Source organism: Sus scrofa, chromosome Y (assembly GCF_000003025.6).
Source record: "Sus scrofa isolate TJ Tabasco breed Duroc chromosome Y, Sscrofa11.1, whole genome shotgun sequence".
In the NCBI taxonomy this organism is placed as follows: Eukaryota; Metazoa; Chordata; class Mammalia; order Artiodactyla; family Suidae; genus Sus; species Sus scrofa.
The window spans coordinates 9,176,602-9,203,607 of NC_010462.3; the positions used below are offsets into that span (position 1 = coordinate 9,176,602).

The window sequence follows — 27,006 nt, forward strand, 5'->3', positions numbered from 1 at the left end:
TGGCTGATGTTTCCTTGTATTGCATTTTTTTCTTTTGCCTTTAAAAGTATGCTCACTACAAACCTTGGTAGAGTCAGGTGCATAATCTCCTTTGGCAGATTTAGTGTGTTGAGAAATAGCTTCCTCTTTCTTCATTATTGTATATGCTTATGTCATATCCAAAACTAATTAGTTGTCTCTATGTTATTAGCTTTACTCCTGGTAGTCCACATTCTGACTCACAGTTTTTATCTAATGAGCTTAATGAAAATGTAGAATAAAGAGCACTTCTGTTCATTGCTTATAGCAGGCACTGCGTGGGCAAACAGTACTGAGTCTAAAATACAGTGATTGGAGTTCCCATTGTGGTGCAGTGGAAACGAATCCTACCAGGAACCATGAGGTTGCAGGTTCAACCCCTGCCTCTGCTCACTGGATTTAGGATCTGGCGGGTTTGGCCTGGAGCCTGTGTGGCTGTGGCTCTGGCTCTGGCTGTGGCATAGGCCAGCAGCTGTAGCTATGACTCAACTCCTAGCTTGGGAACCTCCATCTGTCTTGGGTGTGGCCCTAAGAAAATATATATATATATAGTGATTATTACCATTAGAGTGAGTTGGCTAATGATTTGTAGACCTTTTAATTATGAGTAGCCAATTTGGCATCCTGATCAACCTTGGGTAACTTGAAATAAACTATTTTTTCAAAAACTAAGATAAAGTGTAAAAAACAAGTTACAAACTATAACAGGAATCTGTGTTTTAAATAAATTACATATATAATATAACTACATATATTGTATTTAAGTGTATGTTGGTATATACACATATGTATTTTTTTGGTGTATATATTTGATTATACCTTTAAAGAAAATGGTACACCTCAAATTGTTTGTAATCACCTCTTTGGAGTGTGTGTGTTTGACTTCGATTTTGGGGATTTGGGGAGTTAAGTGAGTTAAGTGAGTCAGCATATATTTTTGAGTATCAGCTCTATCTAAGCAGTGATATCAGTGGGAAATTCATAAACATTTCTTCTGTGCCAGGGTAGGTAATTTGTTTATCTAAATAATTGTGTGAGTCCTCAGTGCCAGGTTAGATAATTTATTTATCTGAACAATTGCGTCAGTTAAGCGATACCAACCTTTCATGCTTGTGTGTGTGTGTGTGTGTGTGTGTGTGTGTGTGTGTGAGTGAGAGAGAGAGAGAGAGGGCCTCTTTTGTTTTAATTTAAATTGCTGAAATAATAGTGTACTTGCTTAGAAAAAGACTTTAGGGATTTCCAGTCGTGGCTCAGCGAAAATGAACCTAACTAGCATTCATGAGGACATTGCAGGTTCGATCCCTACCTTGCTCAGTGGGTTAAGGATCTGATGTTGCTGTGAGCTGTGGTGTAGGGTGCAGCTAGGATCTGACATTGCTGTTGCTCTTGCACTGGCCAGTGGCTGTAGTTCTGATTTGACCCCTATCCTGGAAACGTCTGTATGCCATGAGTAGGGCCCTAAACACACACACACACACACACACACACACACACACACACACACACACACACACACACACGGGTTTTATCTAGGACTGTGTCTGTATAAGCCTTTGGTTAAAGCTATTATACATGTGTCAGTTACAGAATCTTTCTCTTTTAAGCTTGAGTCGTGGAGAGCTTCTTTTGCATTCCTTTTTTTTTTTTTTTTTTTTTGTCTTTCCTAGGGCTGCACCCACGGCATACATGGAGGTTCCCCATCTAGGAGTCTAACCAAAGCTGTAGCCACTAGCCTATGCCACAGCCAACTTGGGATCAAATTATATTGTTAAGCCACATCTTCGACCTACACCACGCTCATGGCAACGCCCGATCCTTAAACCACTGAGCAAGGCCAGGGACCGAAGCTGAAACCTAATTTGTTAACCACTGAGCCATGATGAGAACTCCTTGCATTTCTTTACATTACTTTCATTATCTCTGTGTCCTCTCTCTCTTATGGTTTTTTTTTTGTTTGTTTGTTTTTTTGTTTTTTGCCATTTCTTGGGCTGCTCTTTCGGCATATGGAGTTTCCCAGGCTAGGGGTCGAATCACAGCTGTAGCCACCGGCCTACACCCCAGCCACAGCAATGCCAGATCTGACCTGTGTCTGCAACCTACACCACAGCTCATGGCAAGCCGGATCCTCAACCCACTGAGCAAGGCCAGGGACTGAACCCAAAACCTCATGGTTCCTAGTTGGATTTGTTAACCACTGAGCCACAACGGGAACTCCTCTCTTCTGGAGTTTTTTAAGATTATTATTTTTTAAAAAATTGAAGCATAGTTAATTTACATGTTGCCTCGGTTCCAGCTGTACAGTAAAGTGTTTTTTTCTACATAGATGTATATATTGTTTCCGATTCTTTTCCATTATGGGTTATAACAAGATATTGAGTGTAGTACCCTATGTTACAGAGTAGGTACTTGTTGTATACCATATTATTATTGTTGTGGGTATTATTTAATCCCAGACCTAATTTATCTCTCACTCCCCAACATCTCCAAATGCTGTCCACTTGGCAACAGTGAGTCTGTTTCTGATTTGTAAGTAAGTTTATTTGCATAATTTTTATATTCTACACATAAGTGATATCATATGATATTTGCCATTCTTTGTGTTAAGATGATAATCTCTATATTGATGCTGCTGCAAATGGCATTAATTCTTTCTTTTTTCTGACTAATATTCCATTGTGTGTGTGTCTCTCTCTCTATATATATGTATATTTATACACACCACATCTTTTTTAGCCATTGTCAGTGAACATTGAGGTTGCTTCCATGTCTTGACTGTTGTAAATAGTGCTGCAATGAACATTGGAATGCATGTCTCTTTTTAGTTTAGAACCTCCATACTGTTCTCCATAGTGGTTGCCCCAGTTTACATTCCCAACTAAGGATGTAGGAAGGATTCCTTTTCCTCACACCCTCCCCAATATTTATTATTCATAGACTTCTTTTTTTTTTTGTTGTCTTTTTGCTACTTCTTTGGGCCACTCCCACGGCATATGGAGGTTCCCAGGCCAGGGAACCACAGCAACTCAGGATCTGAGCCGAGTCTGCAACCTGTACCACAGCTCACGGCAATGCCGGATGGTTAACCCATTGAGCAAGGGCAGGGACCAAACCCTCAACCTCATGGTTCCTAGTCGGATTCGTTAACCACTGCGCCACGATGGGAACTCCTATTCATAGACTTTTTGATGATGGCCATTCTGACTACAGTGAGGTGATACTCAATGAGGTTTGTTTCAATTTGCATTTCTCTGATAATTAGCAGTGATGAGCATCATGTGCCTTTTGGCCATCATCATTTCTCTCTTTCTTCTTCTTCTTCTTCTTTTTTTTTTTTTTTTGTGCTTTTTAGGGCAGCATTTGTGGCATATGGAAGTTCCCATTGTAGGGGCTGAATTGGAGCTACAGCTGCTGTCCTATGCTGCAGGAACAGCAACTCGGGATCCGAGCTGTGTCTGTGACCTACACCACAGCCACTGAGTAAAGTCAGATTCATTTGCACTGAGGCACTCTGCCATCATCATTTCTTTGGAGAAATGTCTATTTAGGTCTTCTGGATACTTTTTGATTGGTTGGTTTGTTTTTTGATATTAAGCAGTATGAGCTGTTTGTATACTTTGAATATTAATCTCTTGTTGGTTGCGTCATTTACAGAAATTTTCTCTCATTCCATATGTTGTATTTTGTTTTGTTCATGGTTTCTTTTGCTGTACAGAAAACTTTGAAGTTTAATTAGATCCCATTGATTCATTTCTATTTTTACTTCCATTGCAGTAGGAGATGGTTCCAAAAAGATATTGCTGTGATTTCGTCAGAGAATGTCTGTTTTTTCCTCTAGGATTTTTATAAGTATTCAGCCTTACGTTTAGGCCTTTAATCCATTTTGAGTTTATTTTTGTGTGTGATGATAGAGAATGTTCTAATTTCATTCTTTAGCATGTAGCTACCTAGTTTTCCCAATACCACACTGAAGAGACTCTTTCCTCCATTGTCTATTCATGACTCCTTTTTTGTTTGATTGACCATATGTGCTAGGATTATTTCGGGGCTCTGTCCTGTTTCATTGATGTATATTTCTGTTTTTGATATCATACTGTTTTGGTACCACAATGTTTGATGAGCATAACTTTGTAGTACAGTCTGAGGTCAGGAGTGTGCTTCCTCCACCTCTGTTCTTTATCAGGATTGCTTTAGCAATTCTGTTGTGTTTCCGTACAAATTCCAAAAATTTGTATTTTAGTTCTGTGAAAAATGCCTTTGATGATTTGATAGGGATTGTGTTGAATCTGTAGATTGCTTTGGGTAGTGTGGACATTTTAACAATATTGATTCAATCCTTTTGTGTTGTCTTAGATTTCTTTCATCAATGTCTTTGAGTTTTCTTAGTCGGGTCTTTTGCTTTTTAGGTATGTGTGTATTCCTAGGTATTTGATTGTTCTTGAAGTGTGGTGAATTGGATTGTTTCTTTTTTTTTTTTTTTTTGTCTTTTTTTGCTATTTCTTGGGCTGCTCCCGCGGCATATGGAGGTTCCCAGGCTAGGGGTCTAATCGGAGCTGTAGCCACTGGCCTACACCAGAGCCACAGCAATGCGGGATCCGAGCCACATCTGCAACCTACACCACAGCTCACGGCAACGCCAGATCATTAACCCACTGAGCAAGGGCAGGGACCGAACCCGCAACCTCATGGTTTCTAGTCGGATTCGTTAACCACTGCGCCATGACGGGAACTCCTGGATTGTTTCTTTAATTTCTCTTTCTCATCTTTAATTGTTGGAATATAGAAATGCAGCATATTTCTGTGTATTAATTTTGTATTCTGCAAATCTTTACTGAATTCATTGATGAGCTCTAGTGAGTTTCTGATAGCATTTTTAGGGTTTTCTATATATCCCATTATGTCATCTGCAGTGACAGATTTACTTCTTTTACAATTTGAATTGTCTTTGTTCATCAGTAATTTGAATTGTCTGTGGCCTGTAATTTGTATGTGTGGTGTCTTTGGTTTTTGTATCAGGGTGGTGGTGGCCTCATGGAACAAATTTGGAAGTGTTCCTTTCTCTGCAGTTGTTTTTTTTTTTTTAGGGAGCTGCACCCCTGGCTTAAGAAGGTTCCCAGGCCAAGTCAGAGATGTAGCTGCTGGCCTATAGCACAGCCACAGCAACACAGGATCTGAGCGGTGTCTGCAAAAACCTAAACCACAGCTCATGGCAACACCAGATCCTTAACCCACTGAGCAAGGCCAGGGATTGAACCCTCATTCTCATAGATAATAGTTGGGTTTGTTAACTGCTGAGTCACAGCCACTCCCCCTTCTCTGTAATTTTTTTGGAAGAGTTTCAGTAGCATAGTAGTTAACTCTTTTCTAAATGTATGATAGAATTCTCTTTTAAGACTTTTGTTTGTTGGGTTTTTAAAATCACATTTTCAATTTCAGTACTCGTAATTGGCCTGTTCATCTTTTCTATATTTTCCTGATTCAGTCTTAGAAGGTTGTACTTTGTAAGAATTTGTCCCTTTCTCCTATGTTGTCCATTATTGACTTAAAGTTAGTTGTTTATAGTAGTCTCTTCTTATTCTTTCTGTTTCTGTTGTGTAGGTTGTAACTTTTCCCTTTTCATTTCTGATTTTATTGCTCTGAGCCCTCTAACCTTTTTTCTTGTTGAGTCTGGCTAAAGGTTATCAATTTTCTTTATCTTTTCCTAGAGCCAGCTTTTAGTTTCTGATTTTTAACTAGTTAATTTATTTATTTTGCTTCTTAGGGCCTCACTCGAGGCATATGGAGGTTCTAGGCTACAGGTCGAATCGGAGGTACAGCTACTGCCTATCCCGCAGCCACAGCAACTCAAGATCTGAGTCGTATCTGACCTACACCACAGCTCACGGAAACCCCAATTCCTTAACCCACTGAACAAGGCCAAATGTTGAACCTGCAACCTCATAGTTATTAGTTGGATTCGTACTCCTCTGAAATTTCCTATTGTTGTTTTAGTCTTTATTTAATTTATTTTTGCTCCAATCTTAATTATTTATTTTCTTCTACAAACTTTGGGTTTTGTTTGTTCTTTCTGTAGTTGCTTTAGACATAAGTTAGGTTATTTATTTCAGGTTTTCTTGTTTCCTGAAAATAAGCTCGTATCACTATAACTTTTCCTGTTAGAACTGTTTTTGCTGCATCCCATAGGTTTTGGTTCTTCATGTTTTCATTTTCATTTGTCTCTGTGTATTTTTTGATACACTTTTTTATTTCTTCAGTGATTTAGTAGCATATTGTCTAGCCTTCACGTGTTTGTGTTTCTTGCAGTTTTTTTTTTTCTTCTTGTAGTGTATTTCTAGCCTCATAGCATTGCAGTTGGAAAAGATGCTGTTATGGTTGTGGTTTTCTTAAATTAACCAAGGCTTACTTTGTGGCCCAGTGTGTGATCTGCCCTAGAGAATTTCCAAATGTACTTGAAAAAAATATGGGGAGTTCCCATTGTGGCTCAGTGGTAACAAACCCAACTAGTATCCATGAAGATGTGGGTTCGAGCCCTGGCCTCATTTAGTGAGTTAAGGGTCTGGCATTGCCATGAGCTGTGGTGTAGGTCACAGACGTGGCTTGGACCCCACATTCCTGTGACTATGGTGTAGGCTGGCAGCTATAGTTCTGCTTCGACTCCTGGCCTGGGAACCTCCATATGCTGGGTGCAGCCCTTAAGAGCAAAAAAAAAAAAAAAAAGAAAAGAAAGGAAAAAAAGAAAAGAATATATATTCTGCTGCTTTTGAGTGGAATGCTCTAAATTTCACTTAGTTCCATTTGGCCTAATATGTCATTTAAGGCCTTCTTGATTTCTGTCTGGCTGATCCATTTATGTAAGGGGAATGTTAAAGTCCCTAACTATTGTGTATTGTCAACTTGTCCTTTTCTTAACATTGTTAATATTTGTTAGTAAATATTATTTATAACAAATAATTATGATTAAATTATAAATAATTTTTAACAATAATTATTATAACAAATAGTATTTGTTATAAATTATATTTATTAATTATAAATGTTAATGTTTGTGTAATATTTTGAAATGGTCTTATGTTGAGTGTTTATGTATTTATGATTGTTATAGCTTCTTGAATTTACCCTTTGATCATTATGTAGTGTTCTTCTTTGTCTCTTGTAACATTCTTGACCTTAAAGATATATTGTGTCTAGTGTAAGTATTACAATTCCAGCTTTCTGTTGATTTCCTTTAAGTGAAATACCTTTTTCCATTCCCCCATTTCAGTCTGTATGTGTTCTTAGATCTGAAATGAGTCTGTACAGACAGTGGATATGTAGGTCTTATTCTTTTATCCATTCATCCAAGTCTTTGTCTTTTGGTTGGAATATTTGGTTCATTTATATGTAAGGTAATTATCGATATGTATGTTGCTAGTGCCATTTTTGTTAATTGTTTTGGATTTGTTTTTGTAGATCTTTTTTCCAGTTTGTCCTTTTACTCTCTTTTCTTGTGATTTGATGATCCTTAAGTGTTATGTTTGGATTCCTTTTTATTTTTTGTGTATGTATATGTACTACAGATTTTTTGTTTTCTGGTTATTGTGAGGTTTTTGTATAGGAGTCTGTATATATATGTGCTTGTTTTAAGTTTGCTGATCTTTTCATTTCTTTTTTTTCTTTTCTTTCTTTTTTTTTTTTTTTGTCTTTTGTAGGGTCACACCTGTGGCATATGGAGGTTCCCAGGCTAGGGGTCTAATTGGAGCTGTAGCCACCAGCCTATGCCAGAGCCACAGCATTGCTGGATCCGAGTGAGCCTTGTCTTTGACCTACACCACAGCTCACGGCAACACCAGATCCTCAAACCACTGAGCTAGGACAGGGATGGAACCCGCAACCTCACAGTTCTTAGTCAGATTTGTTAATCACTGAGCCACAACAGGAACTCCTGATCTTTTAATTTCAAATGCATTTTAGACACCCTGCATTTACACTCTCCTCTCTTCATGATTACTGGTTTGGATTTTATATTTTATATCCAGTTATTTTGTGGATCCCTTAACTGCTTACTGTGGATGCTAATGATTTTACTACATTTATCTTTTAACTTCTTATGCAGGTTACCTTTTCCCTTCTTGCAGTTAATATTCTCTCTTTTTCTTTGATTTTTGTCATTTTGATTACAGTTTGTCTTCATGTAATCCTCTTAGGAACTTGTGTATTCCTCTTAGGGTTAATCCTGTAAGAGACTCTTTGTGCTTTCTGGACTTAGGTGACTGTTTCTGTCCCCATCCCTGGGCTAGGTGAGTTTTCTGCAATTACATTTTCAAATCTTTTCTCAGACCCTTATTTTTTTCTCTCTTTTCCTTTGTGGACCCCTATAATGTCAATAGTAGCATGTTTGATATTGTCCAAGAAGTCTCTTAGTGGTCTCTCAACGGTCTTCATTTCTTTTTTTTGTCTTTTCTGTTGGGCATCAGTGATTTCTACTACCCCATTTCCAGCTCACTGATCTGTTCTTCTGCCTCATTCATTGTCCTATTGGTTCCTTCTAGTGTATTTTTCATTTCAGTTATTGAATTCTTTATCTCTGGTTGATTCTATCTTCTGAATATTTGTTAAAAACTTCTAATTTCCGACTCTGCAGTTAATGCTCTGAATATTTGTGTAGGTCTCACTCTCTAAATTCAGCTGTGGAGGTATTAGGGATGGAGCCTTTGGTATGTGATTAGGTCATTATGGTCTCCACCTCATGAATGAGATTACTGTCTTTGTGAAAGAGGTCTAGGAGAGTTCCCTTTTCCTTACTATGGTAATAGAATATAATCTGAATGAGGGCCTTCACCTGACTTTCTGGAACCTTTCATCTTAGACATTTGGCTTCCAGAATTGTAGAAATATGTTTGTTTATTTATTTGGTTTTAGGGATACGCCTGCAGCATGTGGAGGTTCCCTGCCTGGGGACTGAATCAGAGCTGTAGCTGCCAGTCTACATCATAGCCACAGCATTGTGGAATCTGAGCCTCGTCTGTGACCTACCGCACAGCTCATAGAACATGGATCCTTAACCCAATGAACGGGGCCATGGATCGAACCCACAACCACATGGGGGTTAGTCAGATTTGTTTCCACTGCACCACAGTGGGAACTCCATTGTTTACTGTTTATAAGCCTCTGAGGCTGACCTATTTTATTTAGCAGTCTGAATGGGTTAAGATAGAAAAATCCAAGAAGTGAAGTTGGTGCTCTAATAAATAACTGAAAATATAAAGTAGCTTTGGTACTGAGTAATGGGCAGAGGCTGGAAGAGTTCAGAGATGCATGCTAGGAAAAAAACCTACATTGAAATTAATGGACTGTACAGTCACGTCTTCCAAAGGGTCAGAAGGAAACGAGAGGTTGTTCCCATCATGGCTCAGCAGCAACGAACCCAGCTAGGATCCCTGAGGATTCAGGTTCAATACCTGGCTTTGGTCAGTGAGTTAAGGATCCAGGGTTCCTTTGAGCTGTGGTGTAGATCACAGACATGGCTTGGATCCTGTGTTGCTGTAGGTGGTGTAGGGTGGCAGCTGTAGCTCCAATGTGTGCAGTCCTAAAAGAAAAAGTCAAAAAAAAAAAAAAGGAGAGGAGAGTGAGAAAAGGGTTAAGAGAGTGATAAGAGTGTCAAAAACAATGAAAAAAGAATGTTACAACTAAGAAAGAGTTTATTTGGGGTCTTAGGAATTGAAATTTGGAGGCACTGATTTGCGTAGCAACTCAGATGTGGTGTCAGAGGGAAGTAGAAAATGATATGGGTTTATGAAGACAAAAGACAAAATCTTTTCATTCCAGAGAAGTCACATATGTTATTTTAACAAAATTGTGGTTGATGCTGGCTGGCATTCAATTACTCATTGGCAGCAGATTCACTGTTAAATTGTGGTCTCTGAGGAGTAAAGGAAACATGTTTCAAGTGATCTCAGGACAGCTGGATCAAAAGTTTATATTACATCTACATGTAGACGTATATAAATTCCACTTCCCTAATGGCTTGGTTTCATTTTTGATCCCTTCATCATAAGTGAGTTCGCTTTTTGTTCATAGTTTACAAGAGAAAATTGTAATCTTAGAGAATGCCTAAGTGGTTGTGAATGGAATATTGGTAGAAATATGAACAGTAAAGACCATTTGTATGAAGGCCCAGATGAAAATGAGGAATATGTTGTTGGACATATTTATAAGTGATTTCTTGTAAAATGTCAAAGAGCCTGGCTAAATTGTGTTTGGGGTATAGTGTTTTTTTTTTTTTTTTTTTTTTTTTTTTTGTAGGTAGAACTTACAATGAATTTGAGTGTTTGGCTGAAGAGATAGCTCAACAACATTTTGAAATAGACCTGGTTTCTCTCAAATGGTTATATAGTTGATGAAAATTCAGTTAACAACCAAGCTAAGAAGGAAAAGTAGAGTATTTTATTTCAGCCAAACTGTGGATTATAACCCAAGAGACAGACTCTGAGAGAGAGTCTTTCAGAAAGCTCTGAGGACTGTTCCACCTGTTAGTTTGAAGGCCCAGTCATATACATTTTCAAAACAAAGGAGTGTACATTAAAATGACATGCTAACATTTTCTGTGATGTTCACCAAGGAAGCATAGTCTAGGTAAGCACATGGAATGTAAGCAAGTCACCATGACCCCCAGCAGACCTGAGAAAGAGCACTGCTCCTAAGAATTTGTTTTGTTTTGTTTAGAAGTCTTTTTAAAAATTTTTTATTATAATTAATCTATGGTGTTCTGTCAATTTCTGCTGTACAGCAAAGTGACCCAGTTATATATATATATCACACACATTCTTCTCTCACATTATCCTCCATCATGCTTTATCACAAGTGACTAAGTATATAGTTTCCTAAGCTGTACAGCAAGATCTCGTTGTCCATCCACTCCAAATGCAATAGTTTTCATATACTAACAGCAGATTCCTAGTCCATCCCACACCTTTCCCCTACCCCTGGCAAACACAAGTCTGTCCTCATGTCTACGATCTATTCTGTTTTATAGATAGATCATTTGTGCCATATTTTAGATGCCACATATAAGTGAGACCATATGGTATTTGTCTTTCTCTTTCTGATTTACTTCACTTAGTGTGAGAGTCTATTCCGTCCATGTTGGTGCAAATGCCATTGTTTTGTCCTTTTTATGGCGAAGTAGTATTCCATTGTATATACATACCACATCTTCCTAATCCATTCATCTGTTAGTGAGCATTTAGGTTGTTTCCATGTCTTGGTTGTTGGGAGTAGTGCTGCTGCAATGAATATACGGGTTCGTCTTTTTCAGTCAAAGTTTTGCTGGACATATGCTCAGGTGTGGGATTGCTGGGTCATATGGTTGTTCTGTTTTTAGTTTTCTGAGGTACCTCTATACTGTTTTTCATAGTATTTAACAATTTACACTCCCACCAACAGTATAGGAGGAGTCCCTTTTCTCCACATCTTCTTCAGCATTTGTTATTTGTTGACTTGTTAACGATAGCCACTCTAACTGGAGTGAGGTGATACCTCGTTGTTTTGATTTGCATTTCTCTAATAATTAGTGATTTTGAGCAATTTTTCATGTGCCTACTGGCCATCTGTGTGTCTTCTTTGGAGAAATGTTTATATAGGTCTTGTGCCCATTTTTCAATTGGGTTTTTTTTTTTTGTTGTTGTTGTTGATGGGTTGTATGGGTTGTTTGTATATTTTGGAGATTAAACTTTTAAGTGAATCATTTGCAAAAATTTTTTTGCCATTCTGTAGGTTTTTTTTTTTTTTTTTTTGCTTTCTTTAATGGTTTCCTTTGCTGTGCAGAAGATTTTGAGTTTAATTAGGTCCCATTGGTTTCTTTGTGTCTTTATTGTCTTCATTCCAGGAAGTGGTTCAAACAAAATGTTGCTGTGATTTATGTCAAAGAGCATTTTGCCTATGTTTTTCTCTCTGAGTTTTATAGTATCTGGCCTTACATTTAGGTCTTTAATCTATTTTAAGTTTATTTTCATATACGGTGTTAGAAAATCTTCTAATTTCCTTCTCTTACGTGTGGTTGTCCAGTTTGTTCTTTAAGAATTTACATTGCTAATGTCAGAGGAAAGGGAGAAAATGGTCTTTAGGGTCAGGCAGGCATTCCTGCCTTAGAGGATTTCTGGGCAGTGTATAATACAAATGCAAACTGCACATTAGGGAAGGAGGGGGAGGCCCTAAATGGATAGAGAATTTTATGCTTACTTTTTTTTGTCCTGCCTTCAAATATAAATTTTATGTCATTGTAGTAAAATGCACAAAAGAGAGAAATTACTTAATGATGGAATTGTTATTCAAAAAAGAATCAGAACTAAAAATTGAGGAGTTCCTATTGTGGCTTAGTAGGTTAAGAACCCATCAAGAGGAGGCAGGTTCGATTGCTGGCTGTGCTTAGGTTAAGGATCTGGCATTGCCACAAGCTGTGGCATAGGCTGCAGATGCTGCTTAGATCCACTGTGGTTGTGGCGGTGGTGTAGGTTGGCAGCTGCAACTCTCATTCGACCCCCAGTCTAGGAACTTCCATATGCTACAGGTATGGCCCTAAAAAGAAAACAAAATTAGGCTACATCCTTTGTGTTCTCTCCATTATCTTGAACAGTAGGTCCTGGCTTCTGTTTAGCTTGGTGACTAATCTTTCCATTGCCCTCACGAATAGCTCTAACCTGTTCAGACAGTGATTCATACCAGTCTTATCAAAATCAGCCAAACTCACATTTCACCCCAAACAAATTTTTTTTTCTCCCTTTTTTTAAGGCTTCACCTGTGGCATATAGAAATTCCCAGCTTGGGCTTGAATTGGAGCTGCAGCTGCAGGCTCAATGCCACAGCCATGGCAATGCCAAATCTGAGTTTCATTTGTGACCTACATCACAGCTTATGGCTGTGCCAGATCCTGAGCAAGACCAGGGATTGAACCAGAATTCTCATGGAGACTCTGACGAGTTTTTTTTTGTTTATTTGTTTCTTTTGCTTTTTAGATCCTCACCTGTGCAATATGGAAGTTCCCAGTCTAGGGGTCGAATTGTAGCTACAGTTGCTGGCCTACAGCACAGCTCACAGCAGTGCAAGATCTCTGACTCATTGAGTAAAGCCAGGGATCAAATCCACATCCTCATGGATACTAGTCAGATTCGTTTATGCCGCACCACAATGGGAACTTCTGTAGTCGGGTTCTTAACCCTGTTAACGGTAATTGGAACTCCTAGGATGTGACCTTATTATTATTAAATGTATTTTTTTTGCTTTTTAGGACTGCACTTGTAGCATATGGAGATGCCTAGGCTAGGGGTCTAATTGGAGCTATAGCTGCTGGCCTACACCACAGCCATAGCAATGCCAGATCCAAGCCGTGTCTGCAACCTACAACACAGCTTGTGGCAATCCCTGATCCTTAGCCCACTGAGCGAGGCTAGGATCAAACCTGTAACCTCCTGGTTTCTAGTCAGATTCATTTCTGCTGCGCCACAACAGGAACTCCCTGGCCTGATTTTTTTTTTGTTTGTTTGTTTGTTTGTTTGTTTTTTCTAGGCTGCTTCCTACAGCATATGGAGGTTCTCAGGCTAGGGGTCTAATCAGAGCTGTAGCCACTGGTCTACACCAGAGCCACAGCAACTTGGGATATGAGCTGTGTCTGCGACCTACACCACAGCTCACAGCAACGCCGGAAGCTTAACCCACTGGGCAAGGCCAGGGATTGAACCTGCAACCTCATGGTTCGTAGTCAGATTCATTAACCACTGAGCCATGATGGGAACTCCCTGGTTTTTTTTTTTTTTTTTTTTTTTTTTAAGGGGACTGTTATGTCCCTTACATTTCAGTAGAATCTAGAAACAATTTATTTTTTTAAAAATTGGGAGATTAGTCAGTCATCTACACTGAAACCCAGGGCTGTTGTCCCAAACAGTGGAAGAATGTCCATGTAGATATTTTAGAAATTAGGGGGTACACGTCACAGACCCAACAATATGTAAAGGCCCAAAGGATTTTTCTATGTCAAAGAAGGGGCCTTAGTGAAGAGACCCTGCTAAGGCAATACCATGCAGACTCTAGAGGTGAACACCCTTAAGCTCCAGAACAATATACCACCATATGTCTGATTATATCCCAGAAGGGCTTCAGTCATAGGACTCCAACTAAGAGAGCTCTGGTAAGAGTCATGCCCAGCCAAGTCATGGAGACAGGGCCCCCTAGAACTTTCAGGGCCTAATCACTGTTTTGTTGTATGGGGAATGTGGGCCTTACTGTTTTGAATTTGCTTCACACTTCTTCCTATGGAAGAAGTTTGGAACCAGGACATCTAGCCTATACCAGTCACACCATAGTATTTTGGAAGTACATACCTATTTGATTTCATAGGGTTATAGCTGGAGAGGAATATGAATCATACTTTGAGTCTCACCCATATTTGATTTAGGTATGTCAAATGAGGAAAAAACACACAACCTAAAAGTTGAGAGGTAAGTTTATTTGGGGACCTTGCTGAGAACTGTAACCAGGATATATAGCCGACATATAAAGTAGCTCTGAGAATACAGTTTCAAAGAGGTAAGGGAGGAGGCAGGATATAAATGAGTTTTCTCTGGGAGGAAAAATAAATGTGGTCAAACTTCAAAGAATTACTTCTGATTACACAAAACAGACTTTTTGTTTCTTTTTCTTTTTATTGCCATACCTGTGGCATATGGAAGTTCCTGGGTCAGACATCAAATCATAGCTGCATCTGCTGCGTCCCACAGCCTGTGGCAATGCTGGATCCTTAACTCAATGAGCAAGGACAGGTATCAAAACCATATTCTCCCAGAGGCAATGTCAGGTCCTTAACCCACCGAGGCACAACAGGAACTCCCAGATGTTTACAGTTAATGTCATTAGTGCTTTTCTACATTGAAGAATATGCAAGAATTTGGACTGTTTACTGGAAAAAAAGAAGCACACAATGTGAATGTTTTGAATTAAATTTTTATTTGGGGAGAAATAATGACTGTAGCCTGAGAGACAACCTCTCAGACAGCTCCAAGGAACTTCTCCAAAGACGTAGCAGAGGAGCCTGGTATATATGTGATTTTGATAAAGGAGGAGTCATGTAATCAAGCATACATTTTGGCTTCTAGGCACAAAAAGTTTGCTATTACGAGAAGCACATGGCTCCATTGGTGATTTTAACAGTGCTTTTTAGATGTGAGCACATGCAAGAAATTGGGCTCATAAAATATTCTCTTGAAAATAACTAATTATCTGGAGGCTTGTTATGCTGGTTATTCCCAGAGCACAGAGTGCTTCATTCCTGTGTCCACCCTGGTCTCTACTCCTTTCAGTGGCTTCAGTGTCTAGTGACCTAATTCTTGTAGTGCCAGAATGTAAGTGACAATTTTTAGTTGGCAGGACTCCCTCCTGGTCATAAATCCAACATAATTTGGGAGGCATTTCATAACCATTTTGTCCCTTAGTGCTAGGAATGTTCATTCCTCAGTCAGGTGAGAATTTCCTTGACAGGATACTCAATGTGTTATTATTGGACTAGACCTTATTAACAGTAGCCAAAGGTCTCTGGACCACCTGTCTTAACTAGTCTGTTATCATCCAGGAAATGATGCCATCTTGTTGCCTATTCCCTTACTTCAAGTTACACTATTACAATCATTGTATTACAATGTTATGATCATTGATTTTATGTAAAGCTATATAATCTGGTAAACTGCTTCTAGTTGCCTAGTCATCATCTTTTGACACTTACTCACACATTTGGTGTAATGAATGAAAGGACAATTTTGTAAAACAGGCAAAATACAAATAATACAGATAGCAGTAGTAGTAAGGTTATGAGTAAGAACTTAAGCCAAGGATTTCCATTAGGTGCATCCTAGTGTATCCCCAGTTTATCTGACTTAATCTATTCTGTACCAATCCTTATATTTAAAGAAATCATTTATTGGCATTGTTCAAAAAATGTATCCAGTCCAATTTCTTAGTATTATTAGGCTGGTTATCCTTAGTATGGTTTAATTATTCCCAACATAAGGTGGGGCGGCTTAAACTTAATCACAGCCTAATGTTAGCCGTATGAATCCATCACATGGTTTAGATAGGTTTTATTCTTTGGCTGAGATTTTGCTTGCTGTTCTGATTGAGATTGAGTAACTTTAAAAGAAAATTCATATTATTAATTGACCAGGTGAAGGAATCCTACGTAGTGATGAGCAGTGATGTGAGAAGGTCTGAGCAGATCTATAATTTCTTTCCTCTAGAAAAATTTTCTAGGGAGTTCCCATTGTGGCTCAGTGGGTTAAGAAACTGACTAGTATCCATGGGGAAGTGGATTTGTTCCTTGGCCTTGCTCAGCAGGTTAAGGATCTGGTGTTGCTGTAAGCTGTGGTGTGGGCCGGCAGCTGTAGCTCTGATTTGACCACTATTCTGGGAACCTCCATCTGCCATAGGTTTGGCCCTAAAAAGAAAAAAAAAAAATTTTCCTAATAGCTGTCCAGTTAGATCCTTGGAGTAGAAAATCTACCAAGTTAAATAGAAGTACTAAATATAGGTAACTGATCATAAACCCAACAATTATATTTTTAATTTCATATAAGATTGTGTAATATATTTGGTTCATAAGCAAAGGTGTGAGCAGTTATCAGAGTAATTGGTATTCAGGCCTGGTGCAGCATTTGGAGTCAGCTTCTACTTCAGATTTTATCTTCTCATTCTAGTTTGGTACTGCTGTTTGAACATTTTTTTCAGGTGATTTTGACGTTCGAAGTCTGGGAAGTGAGTCCTAAGCAGTAAATGCAGACCTCAGATAACAAAAGTGGAACTTAAAATTCATTGAAACATTCTCTCTCTAAAATTAACCTCATTTTTACTAAATTTGACCATATTAAAACTAATTTGTTTGTAGAGCAAATCTGATTTTAATAAATATGGGCTGATGATTTACAGAATTGTAATTGATGATATAGGCTTTTTAAAAATTGGCTTGCTGGAACTTTATAAGGAATCTTAAATTAAAAATTTTTTTCTTTTTTTTTGGCTTTTGAGCCGTACCTGTGGCATATGGAGGTTCTCTGGCTAGGGGTCTAACCCGAGGTGTTGCCTCTGGCCTACACCAGAGCCACAGCAATGCCAAATCTGAGCTGTGTCTGTGACCTACACCACAGCTCACAGAAATGATGGATCCTTAACCCACTGAGCAAGGCCAGGGATGAACCTACAATCTCGTGGTTCCTAGTCAGATTCGTTTCTGCTGTGCCACAACGGGAACTCCTCGAATTAAAATTTTTAAAGTATGAGTTCCCGTCATGGCTCAGTGGTTAATGCGCCTGACTACTATCCATGAGGATGTGGGTTGGATCCCTGGCCACACTCGGTGGGTTAAGGATCCAGCATTGCCATGAGCAGCTGTGGTGTAGGTTGCAGACACAGTTTGGCTCTGGTGTTGCTGTGACTAGCTGTGGCCAGCAGCTACAGGTCCAATTCTACCACTAGCCAGGGTATGCCCCCCCCAAAAAAAAGACAAAAAAACCAACAACCCATTTTTATTTTATTTTAAAAAATATTTTACTTATTTATTTATTCGTTTCCATTGTGCCACAACGGGAACTCCAACAACCTATTTTTTAAAGCACAGTTCCTCTGTGGCGGTGAGGATGTGGGTTCGATCCTTGGCCTTGCTCATTGGGTTAAGGAGCTGGCATTGCTGGAGTTCCCGTCCTGGCTCAGTAGTTAACGAATCCATCTAAGAATGATGAGATTGTGGGTTTGATCCCTGGCCTTGCCCAGTGGGTTAAGGATCTGGCGTTGCCGTGAGCTGTGGTGTAGGTTGCAGACATGGCTCGGACCCCTCGTTTCTGTGGCTCTGGCGTAGGCTGGTGGCTACAGCTCCGATTGGACCCCTAGCCTGAGTATCTCCATATTGCCACAGGAGCAGCCTTAGAAAAGACAGAAAAAAAAAAAAAGGATCTGGCATTGTTGCAAGCTGTGGTATAGGTTATAGATGTGGCTTGGGTCCAGAGTGGCCATAGCTGTGGAAACAGGCCTGCAGCTGCAGCTCAGTTTGATCCCTAGCCCAGGAACTTCCAGATGCCACAAGTGGCTGTAAAAAGAAAAAAAGAGTCAAGTCTCAAGGCCAGGAAAGTCATGCCAAAAGCTTGTCACAGATTTCACCTGCCAATATCTATAGATTTGGGTAAATTCTTACCTCTTTAAATAAAATATTTACTTACTCTAAATTATTTTGAGATTCTTGCACCTATTAGGAGTTGGCCTTCCTATTTTCTTTCTTTTTCTTTCTTTTTTTTTTTTTTTTTCTGTCTTTTTGCCATTTCTTGGGCCGCTCCTGCGGCATGTGGAGGTTCCCAGGCTAGGGGTCCCATTGGAGCTGTAGCCGCTGGCCTACGTCAGAGCCACAGCAACACGGGATCCGAGCCGAGTCTGCAACCTACACCACAGCTCACGGCAACACCGGATGCTCAACCCACTGAACAAGGCCAGGGATAGAACCCGCAACCCCATGGTCCCTCGTCTGATTCATTAATCACTGGGCCACGACGGGAACTCCATGGCCTTCCTATTTTCTAACAGAACTGCTGGGAAACTAAGAGTTTCTGACCTCTATGAGGAACAGATAGAAAAGATAAATATTTCAGTTTTCTTACAAAGCTATAATTTACCAAATTGCTCTAAGTCATAATTAGCTTGCTAAGAAACATTTTCTTATCCCTGGAAAACTCAGATTAAAAACCAATAATATTTCAGAGAGAAACCGTAATAATTTTAACCATATTTACCAGTTTATTCTCCTCTGTGTAACAGTCCTTTTTGTTAACAGTTTTATAAAGCCATTAGATTTCCAAGTTTACTTTCCTAATTTCTTACCCAGTTTATCAATAGGATCTGAAAGTAATTAGAAACCTGTACTTGTTTTTAGAAAAATGTCCTTTTTATGAATCCTGAAGAAACATTTTTGCAAAGACATTAGAGTAAAATGATAACAGTTTTTAAATGACAAAAGACTTATTAATAACAGGAGTTCCTGCTGTGGCACAGTGGGTTAAGAATCTGATTGCAGTGACTCTGGTCACTGTGGAGGCTTGGGTTCAGTCCCAGCCCAGGGCAGTAGTTTAAAGGATCCATGTTGCCACAGCTGTGGCATAGGTTGCAGCTGCAGTTCAGAATTCATTCCCTGGGCCAGGAACTTCCATTTAGTGCAGGTGGAGCCATTAAAAATAACAGTAATAATAAAAACTAAAATAATTCTAAAGAAGACTGAAGAATGTATGGTTAAAAGTCTGATTACTTGGAGTGCCCATCGTGGCTCAGTGGTTAACGAATCCGACTAGGAACTGTGAGGTTGTGGGTTCGATCCCTGGCCTTGCTCAGTGGGTTAAGGATCTGGTGTTGCCGTGAGTTGTGGTGTAGGTTGCAGACACGGCTCGGATCCTGCATTGTTGTGGCTGTGGCTGGTGGCTACAGCTCCAATTAGACCCCTAGCTTGAACTTCCATATGCCTTGGGAGCAGCCCTAGAAGTGGCGAAAAGACAAATAAAATAAAGTACAATAAAATAAAATAAAATATAAATAAAAATCTGATTACTGTGGAACTGACAAAGAAGCTTGATTAGGGCTGTGACATACATTTTGAGACGATAGCTTGAATTATGACTGATAACATTTTACTAGAACATACCGGATATGTAGGAATCCCATGTAATTTCCAGAATGTCTAGGTTAGTAATATTTATCCATATAAACCTAGGAAAGTTTATTACTCATTTGACAATGCTTCCCATGTAATTTAACATAGCATATGAACCTAATTAATTTCTCCCTTTGGGATGCTTCAGGGATGTTTTGAAGCATTCCAAATTAGGTAGAGGTCACAGGAACCTTATTAAAATTGGATTTGGGATGACTATCAAAAAAATATCAAGAAGCTTTTAAAATACTTGGTCAAATAGGATCATGGGTCACTCTAAAACGGTACTTATTCACTGAACAAAAGTGACAATAAAAGATTTCAAAGACATACAGAAGAGATCACCTGAAGGTAAAAAACTTAAAATCTATTATTTAAGGCAGCTAAACTTTTTTTTTTTTTTTTTTTTTTTTATGTTTTCGAGGGCCGCAACCACAGCATATGGAGGTTCCCAGGCTAGGGGTTTAACTGGAGCTGTAGCCACCAGCCTATGCCAGAGCCACAGCAATGCCAGATCCAAGCTGCGTCTGCGACCTACACCACAGCTCATGGCAATGCCGGATCCTTAACCCACTGAATGAGGCCAGGGATGGAACCTGAAACCTCATGGTTCCTAGTCACATTTGGTAACCACTGAGCCACGATAGGAACTCCAAGTCAGCTGAACATTTTAAGAGAACTTGTCATCTTGACAAAGAGAAAAGCCAAATCGCAGTTTTGCAGCAATTTACTTTTATTTTTTATTTATTTATTTTTTATCTGTTGCTCCCCCCCTTTTTTAATAATGATTTTTATTTTTTCCATTATAGCTGGTTTACATCAGCAATTCCTAATTCTTGCTAGACACTTGACTACCTGGGTAGCATAAAAAAATGCCACCCAGGCTTCATCTCAAGAGACTTATCTAATTGACATGGGGAGAACTGAGCAGTATATTTAAAAAAACATGTAACACATTAATATAGTTCAGATGGAAAAATAATACAAATGATATTCATTGAAAAGTTTTGCTCCTAACCCATCTATCTTGGAGGCCCCTGTGTTTTTTTACCACTTTTATTTATTTTTACTTATTTATTTATTTTTGGCCACATCCGTGGCATGCAGAAATTCCTGGGACCAGGGAGGGAAACTGTGCCACAATAGAGACCCGAGCCACTGTAGTGACAATGCTGGATCCTTGCAATTTACTTTTAAAATTCATTTGCTAAACTAAATTTATTATAACCTTAACAGTGCTGACCATGTACAAAAATTTTTTCTCACATTTGTTTTTCCACAAATTTGTATCCACTTTGGTTTGTCCCATATTTTTTTCATCTAGAAACAACCTGCTCCAGGACAAAAATACTTTCTTTTCTCTTAACAAAATGCAATTCCATTCTTGATCCTATTTTTACTGAAAACACACTCTACTTTGGTACTGTATACTGAAATATTTCTCTTCTTGTTTCTAGCAGCTGTAATTACCTATGTAAATTAGAATCCTCAACTCTTCTTTAATGTATTTAAATATATAAAAATATATCATTAAATTTTTTAAATTATAAAAAATGCAGGTTCCCTTTTGGTTAAAAGAAAAGAATCCTCAACTCTTTAAAGCCTGAATTTCTAATGAAAACTAGGAAGTAATCAATTTTGAAGTATCTCAGTATGGCATAAAGCATATTTTGTTATAGTCTTGAATAACTTTAGTTTCTCTGTAAATGGAAGTCAGTGTTCAGTAATTAATGTTTATGTCTTATTTTATTTGGGAGTCATTATTTAATAAATTTCCATTCTCTGTTTTCCCCCTTAGCCTCAGGAATTAGAGGTAGTTGAGATAAAATCAGTGTTCCTGGCACAGAAGGAGACAAGCAAATTTTCTGAGAAGTATTTGCTCTCTAATGGTCAGAATTCTGAAAAGATGGGTTTTTTCCCCAAGCCAGCTTTCTCCAACAACTGCATATGTTATATAAGAGCACATTAAGGAAAAAAAAAAAGCACATTTGGGAGTTCACTTCATGGGATAGCAGAAACTATCTGACTAGGAACCCACGAGGGTTCTGGCATTGCAGTGAGGTGTGGTGTAGGTCAAAGATGTGGTTCGGATCCCAAGTTGCTGTGGCTGTAGCTCTGATTAGACCCCTAGCCTGGGAACCTCTATATGCTGAGGACATGTCCCTAAAAAGACAACAAATAAATAAATGTATATTATGAAAAAAAAAGTAAGAGCTCATTGGACTGTTTTCAAGGTAGGATTTTTCTTTAATTCCCAATTAAGTAAGTACTAGTACATAGAAGTTTTGTATGTGTGCAAAGATGGCTGGAGTATTAGTCAGACGTTGGCTTCCTGAGACCTCACCTCACACTTTCCCACTTTGAATTTTTCACTAGTGAAGGCATCTCACGTTACTGTAGTTCCAGCCCTATTAGTGGCTTGCTTTCTCCTTTTGGTGGTCTAATACCAGTGTGGGTACTCAGGTTACTGAATGGCCAGTTCTTATGTGTTCCCCCCCATATGACCAATTCTTTTAATTAATGAGTGGGTTTCCCTATGGGACCACTGCACAGTGTGAGGACTCTGCCTTCAACATTCCCATAAATTTCTCACTCACCTGAGAAAGCTGTAACCTACTGGGAAGAGTTTTTCCCCTTTGCAGGAAATGCTCTCATATAATGTATTCACTTTTATCCTGGCATTCTATTAAGGCAGCTGATTGAGAAAAAGCATCAGATCAACCTATTACCCTATTCGGCACTGACAGTTCAGCACATTTAAACTGAGCAAACCTCAGTGTTTTTCAATCAGAACCCCTGCCCACTATCTTTCAGCTAGGTGGGAACCTCCCATTATCTTTCCACTGTGGGCATTCCCTACTATCTTTCAGTTCCAGGGCAGGAGAGAGGCACCTCTTAGTTAACACACCACCAGGTAAAACTCAGGATCATTAACCAGTACAGGAGATTTGAGAACGAGGAGAAACTGAGCCAAATTCATCTGGATTCTCTAGGGAAGTGGATGAGCACAAGAGGCCTCTGCTGATACCAAGGTTTTGGTACCTTGTTGTGTTCAGGTGAAGGAGAGAAGTCTGCTCTGGGTCTTTTTGTTGGTTAACAAGGCTGTTGACTAATAAACAAACAAACCACAACATGAGAGGGCAAAATGAAAACGATTGCCAGGAGACACACCTTGAAAAGCATTGAGGGTCAGTCTGCTCTGAAGAGATGGAGGAAAGGACAGTATAATACATAATTTTAGTGAAGGGGGTACTTGTAGTCAAACATACATTTTGGCAGAGGTTTGCTTCTACTCATCAGGAGCAGATGTCCCCTTTAGTGATTTTAGTGTTTCTTTAGATATGAGAAGATACAAGAAGTGAGCTCATGAAATCTTCTTCTGAAACTATTTAACTGTCTGAAGACCTGTTCTTGCAGTTTTCCCAGAGCACACAGTATCTCACTCCCAATCTCCACCCTCAGCTTCAAGGCGGGTGAAAGTCAATGACTACAGGGCCCAGTTATGTAGTGCCAGGTAGAAGTAGATGACAAGTGACAGTTTTTAATTGTCAGGACTCATTAAAATTATTCCTTAGATATATGCACCTTAACTGCCTAGGGGTAGTGTTCTGTTTTCTTTGTCCTAATTTGCCTTAGGGTGCACATCAGGCAGCTGCAGTGCCTGATGTCTCCTAGAATGGCAATGGTGGTTGTTTCCTAGAATTGTAGGCAACATTCTTTCTCCACACACATTTAGATAAGATTCTGAACTTAGACTTCTTACTTGTTATGTGAGAAAGACATGAAATTAGGGGGCCACAAATGCAATGCTATGGTCTGAATATTTATATTCCTCTCAAAATTCATGTATAAGACAAAGGTATTGCCCACTATATTTCTCCAATGTAAAAGTATGTTTTTACTTTTAAATTTTAAATTACTTTTAAATTCCTTTATATTTATGTATTCCAGAGTTCCCATTGTGGAACAGTGGCAACAAATCAGACTAGTATCCTTGAGGATGCAAATTTAATCCCTGGCCTTGTCTAGTGGGTCAGGGATCTGGTGTTGCCATGAGCTATGGTGTACATTACAGATGTGGCTTGGATCCCGTGTTGCTATGGCTATGGCGTAGGCTGACAGCCAGCTCCAATTGGACCTTTAGCCTAGGAACTTCCATATGCTGTGCATGCGATCCTAAAAGAGGAAAAAACAAAAAGCAAAAAACCCTGACATATTCATCTCTGGGATGATGCATTGAAATGGCATAGCAGTTTCTTCCAGTACTTTTTTTTTTTTTTTTGTCTTTTTGCTATTTCTTGGGCCACTCCCACGGCATATGGAGGTTCCCAGGCTAGGGGTTGAATCGGAGCTGTAGCCACCGGCCTACGCCAGAGCCACAGCAATTCGGGATCCAGGCAGTGTCTGCAACCTACACCACAGCTCACGGCAACGCCAGATCATCAACCCACTGAGCAAGGGCAGGGATCGAACCCGCAATCTCATGGTTCCTAGTTGGATTCGTTAACCACTGCGCCACGACGGGAACTCCTACTGTTTATTTTTTAAATTTAATGTGCTTGGGTTTTTGCTAAGTGGACCCTCCGGGCAGGTTTAAAAGGACAGGTATAATACCATTGTTGTAAAGATTAACAATTTCATGTGTTTAAATACTTTCTTGAATTACTGACCAAAGTGTTATAGTAATCAGTTAATAAAAACATTTCAGTTCCCTCAGGACTGTCACAAAAGGAAGAAGAGGATGCTGCTGTTATTGAAAAACAATTAAAAGAAGAGAAGCTGTTGGCAATAGAGAGGTGGGCACTGATTTAAAAGCTTAATGTGAACTCAGTTATTTTATTTGATATTACTAAGGTTTACTAATATAGATTTTTCTTTATAAAAACTTATATAGTGTAGATAGGGAGGGACTATTCATTTATAGGGGCAAAGGGTTCTTGGGAACTGTTTTTTCATTTTCTTGAGGTGACCCTAACAAAGGCAGTTTTTTTAAGGCAAAGAAAAAAAAAGGAGAGGGGGGAGGGAAGGGTGTCTTTTGAAAGAGGGATACTCTATTTAAGACGAAGCAATAAACTTAGTCATACAACCTAATTTAAAGTTAGTGGGGGTCTAGTATTCAGGGAAGGGAGGATATGTGTAATTCTAATCTGAAGAACTAAATGTTAGGATGAGCCATTAGATCATGTTTGGGTGAGAAATTGCCTTTATTTCAGTTATCAGTATGACATAAGGTGTGAGGTATGACCCAAAGTCCTATAGTGATTCTTTTCCATTATTTGTTTATTCATTTATTTTATTTATTTTTGTCTTTTTGCCTTTTCTAGGGCTGTTCCTGCGGCATATGGAGATTCCCAGGCTAGGGGTCTAATCTGAGCTGTAGCTGATGGCCTATGCCAGAGCCACAGCAATGTGAGATCCGAGCCACATCTGTGACCTACACCACAGCTCATGGCAATACCAGATCCTTAACCCACTGAGTGAGGCCAGGGTTTGAACCTGCAACCTCATGGTTCCTAGTTGGATTTGTTAACCATTGAGCCATGATGGGAACTCCCATTATTTATGTATTTGATTTAACTTTTTAATCCACTTTTCTCATGCATTAAGTAAACAAATCAATATATAATTTGTTACTGTAAGATTTTCATGTGGTTATTGCTCATTTGAATTATTAGCACAGAGTGTATTTCATTTATTTTTTTCTCAGTGGTGTTTTGTTTTTTAGTGATAATAAATGATATCATGACTTTCTGTTTAATGTATCTGGTAACCTTAAAGAATATATTTAGTATTTTTAAAACTTGGGTGTAAATTTTTTTTTTTTTTGGCTTTTTTAGGCCACATCTGACATATGGCAATTCCCAGGCTAGAGGTTGAATTGGAGCTGTAGCTGCTGGCCTACACCACAGCCACAGCAATGCAGGATCCAAGTCACATCTGTGACCTACACCACAGCTTACGGTAATGCCACATCCTTAATCCACCGAGTGAGGCCAGGGATTGAACCAACGTTCTAACGGATCCTAGTCAGATTTGTTTCTCCTGTGCCATGACGGGAACTCCATAAACTCATGTAAATTTTTTAACCAAAGTATTTCATCTGCTTTTATTAATTGATAAATGTGTATATAAAAGACCAACTAATTCAAATAATAAAGAACATAAAGAGTGGCTCAGCAGAAACGAATCTGAGTAGTATCCATGAGGATGCAAGTTCAATCTCTGGCCTCACTCAGTGGGTTATGGATTCTGCATTGCTGTGGCTGTGGTGTAGGCTGGAGGCTATAGCTCTGATTCAGCTCCTAGCCTGGGAACCTCCATACCCCGTGGGTGTGGCCCTAAAAAGACCAAAAAAAGGAAGAAGATAAAAGGTGAAAGAGCTTTAGTAAATGAAACATACCCAAATAAATAAAGAGTTGAGTGAAGATTTGTGGTATGAAGTTTTTTTTTTAATAATGGGCTGATATTTATACATTTTTCTATAAATTGGTTTTGTTGCTTGTTATTATATGGATCTGTTAGTATTTGCAGTAGTCTAGTTCAACCATTTCAGTGGCAATATAGTGTTCATTGCGTAGATCTAGGATAATTTTTTTTTTGTCTTTTTAGAGCCACACCCACGGCACATGGAGGTTCCCAGGCTAGGAGTCGAATTGGAGTTGTAGCTGCCAGCCTACATCACAGTCACAGCAACGCCACATCTGAGCCGAATCTGAGACCTACACCACAGCTCATGGCAACACTGGATCCCTAACAGCAAGGCCAGGGATCGAACCCTCAACCTCATGGTTCCTAGTCAGATTCGTTTCCACTGCACCACAATGGGAATTCCCTAGCATATTTTTCTTTTCTTTCTTTCTTTCTTTCTTTCTTTCTTTTTTTTTTTAATACATTTACTTCATTATTCATCACTTTTTTTTTTTTTTTTTTTTTTCTTTTTGCCATTTCTTGGGCCACTCCCGTGGCATATGGGAGGTTCCCAGGCTAGGGGTCGAATCAGAGCTGTAGCTGCCAGCCTACGCCAGAGCCACAGCAATGTGGGATCTGAGCTGCATCTGCGACCTACACCACAGCTCATGGCAACGCCGGATCGTCAACCCACTGAGCAAGGGCAGGGATCGAACCCGCAACCTCATGATTCCTAGTCGGATTCGTTAACCACTGCGCCACGATGGAAAATCCCCCTTAGCATATTTTTCTATATGGTTTTCTATTGATGAGCATTCAGAATATAATAGGTTTTTACTGTTGTATGAAAAATATAAGTTAGCATCAGTGGTTATATATGTAACTTT

At 39.1% G+C, this 27,006-nt stretch overlaps 1 protein-coding gene across 1 annotated transcript in view; it reads left to right on the forward strand.

Moving 5' to 3' along the window:
• The window catches only part of LOC396706 (U2 small nuclear ribonucleoprotein auxiliary factor 35 kDa subunit-related protein 2), a 53,283-nt gene that overhangs the window by 2,211 nt on the left and 24,066 nt on the right, over positions 1-27,006 (forward strand). Inside the window, exon 4 of the mRNA XM_021080963.1 lies at positions 24,420-24,507. Coding sequence (XP_020936622.1) covers positions 24,420-24,507 — 88 coding nt within the window. The remainder of the gene's footprint in view (positions 1-24,419; positions 24,508-27,006) is intronic.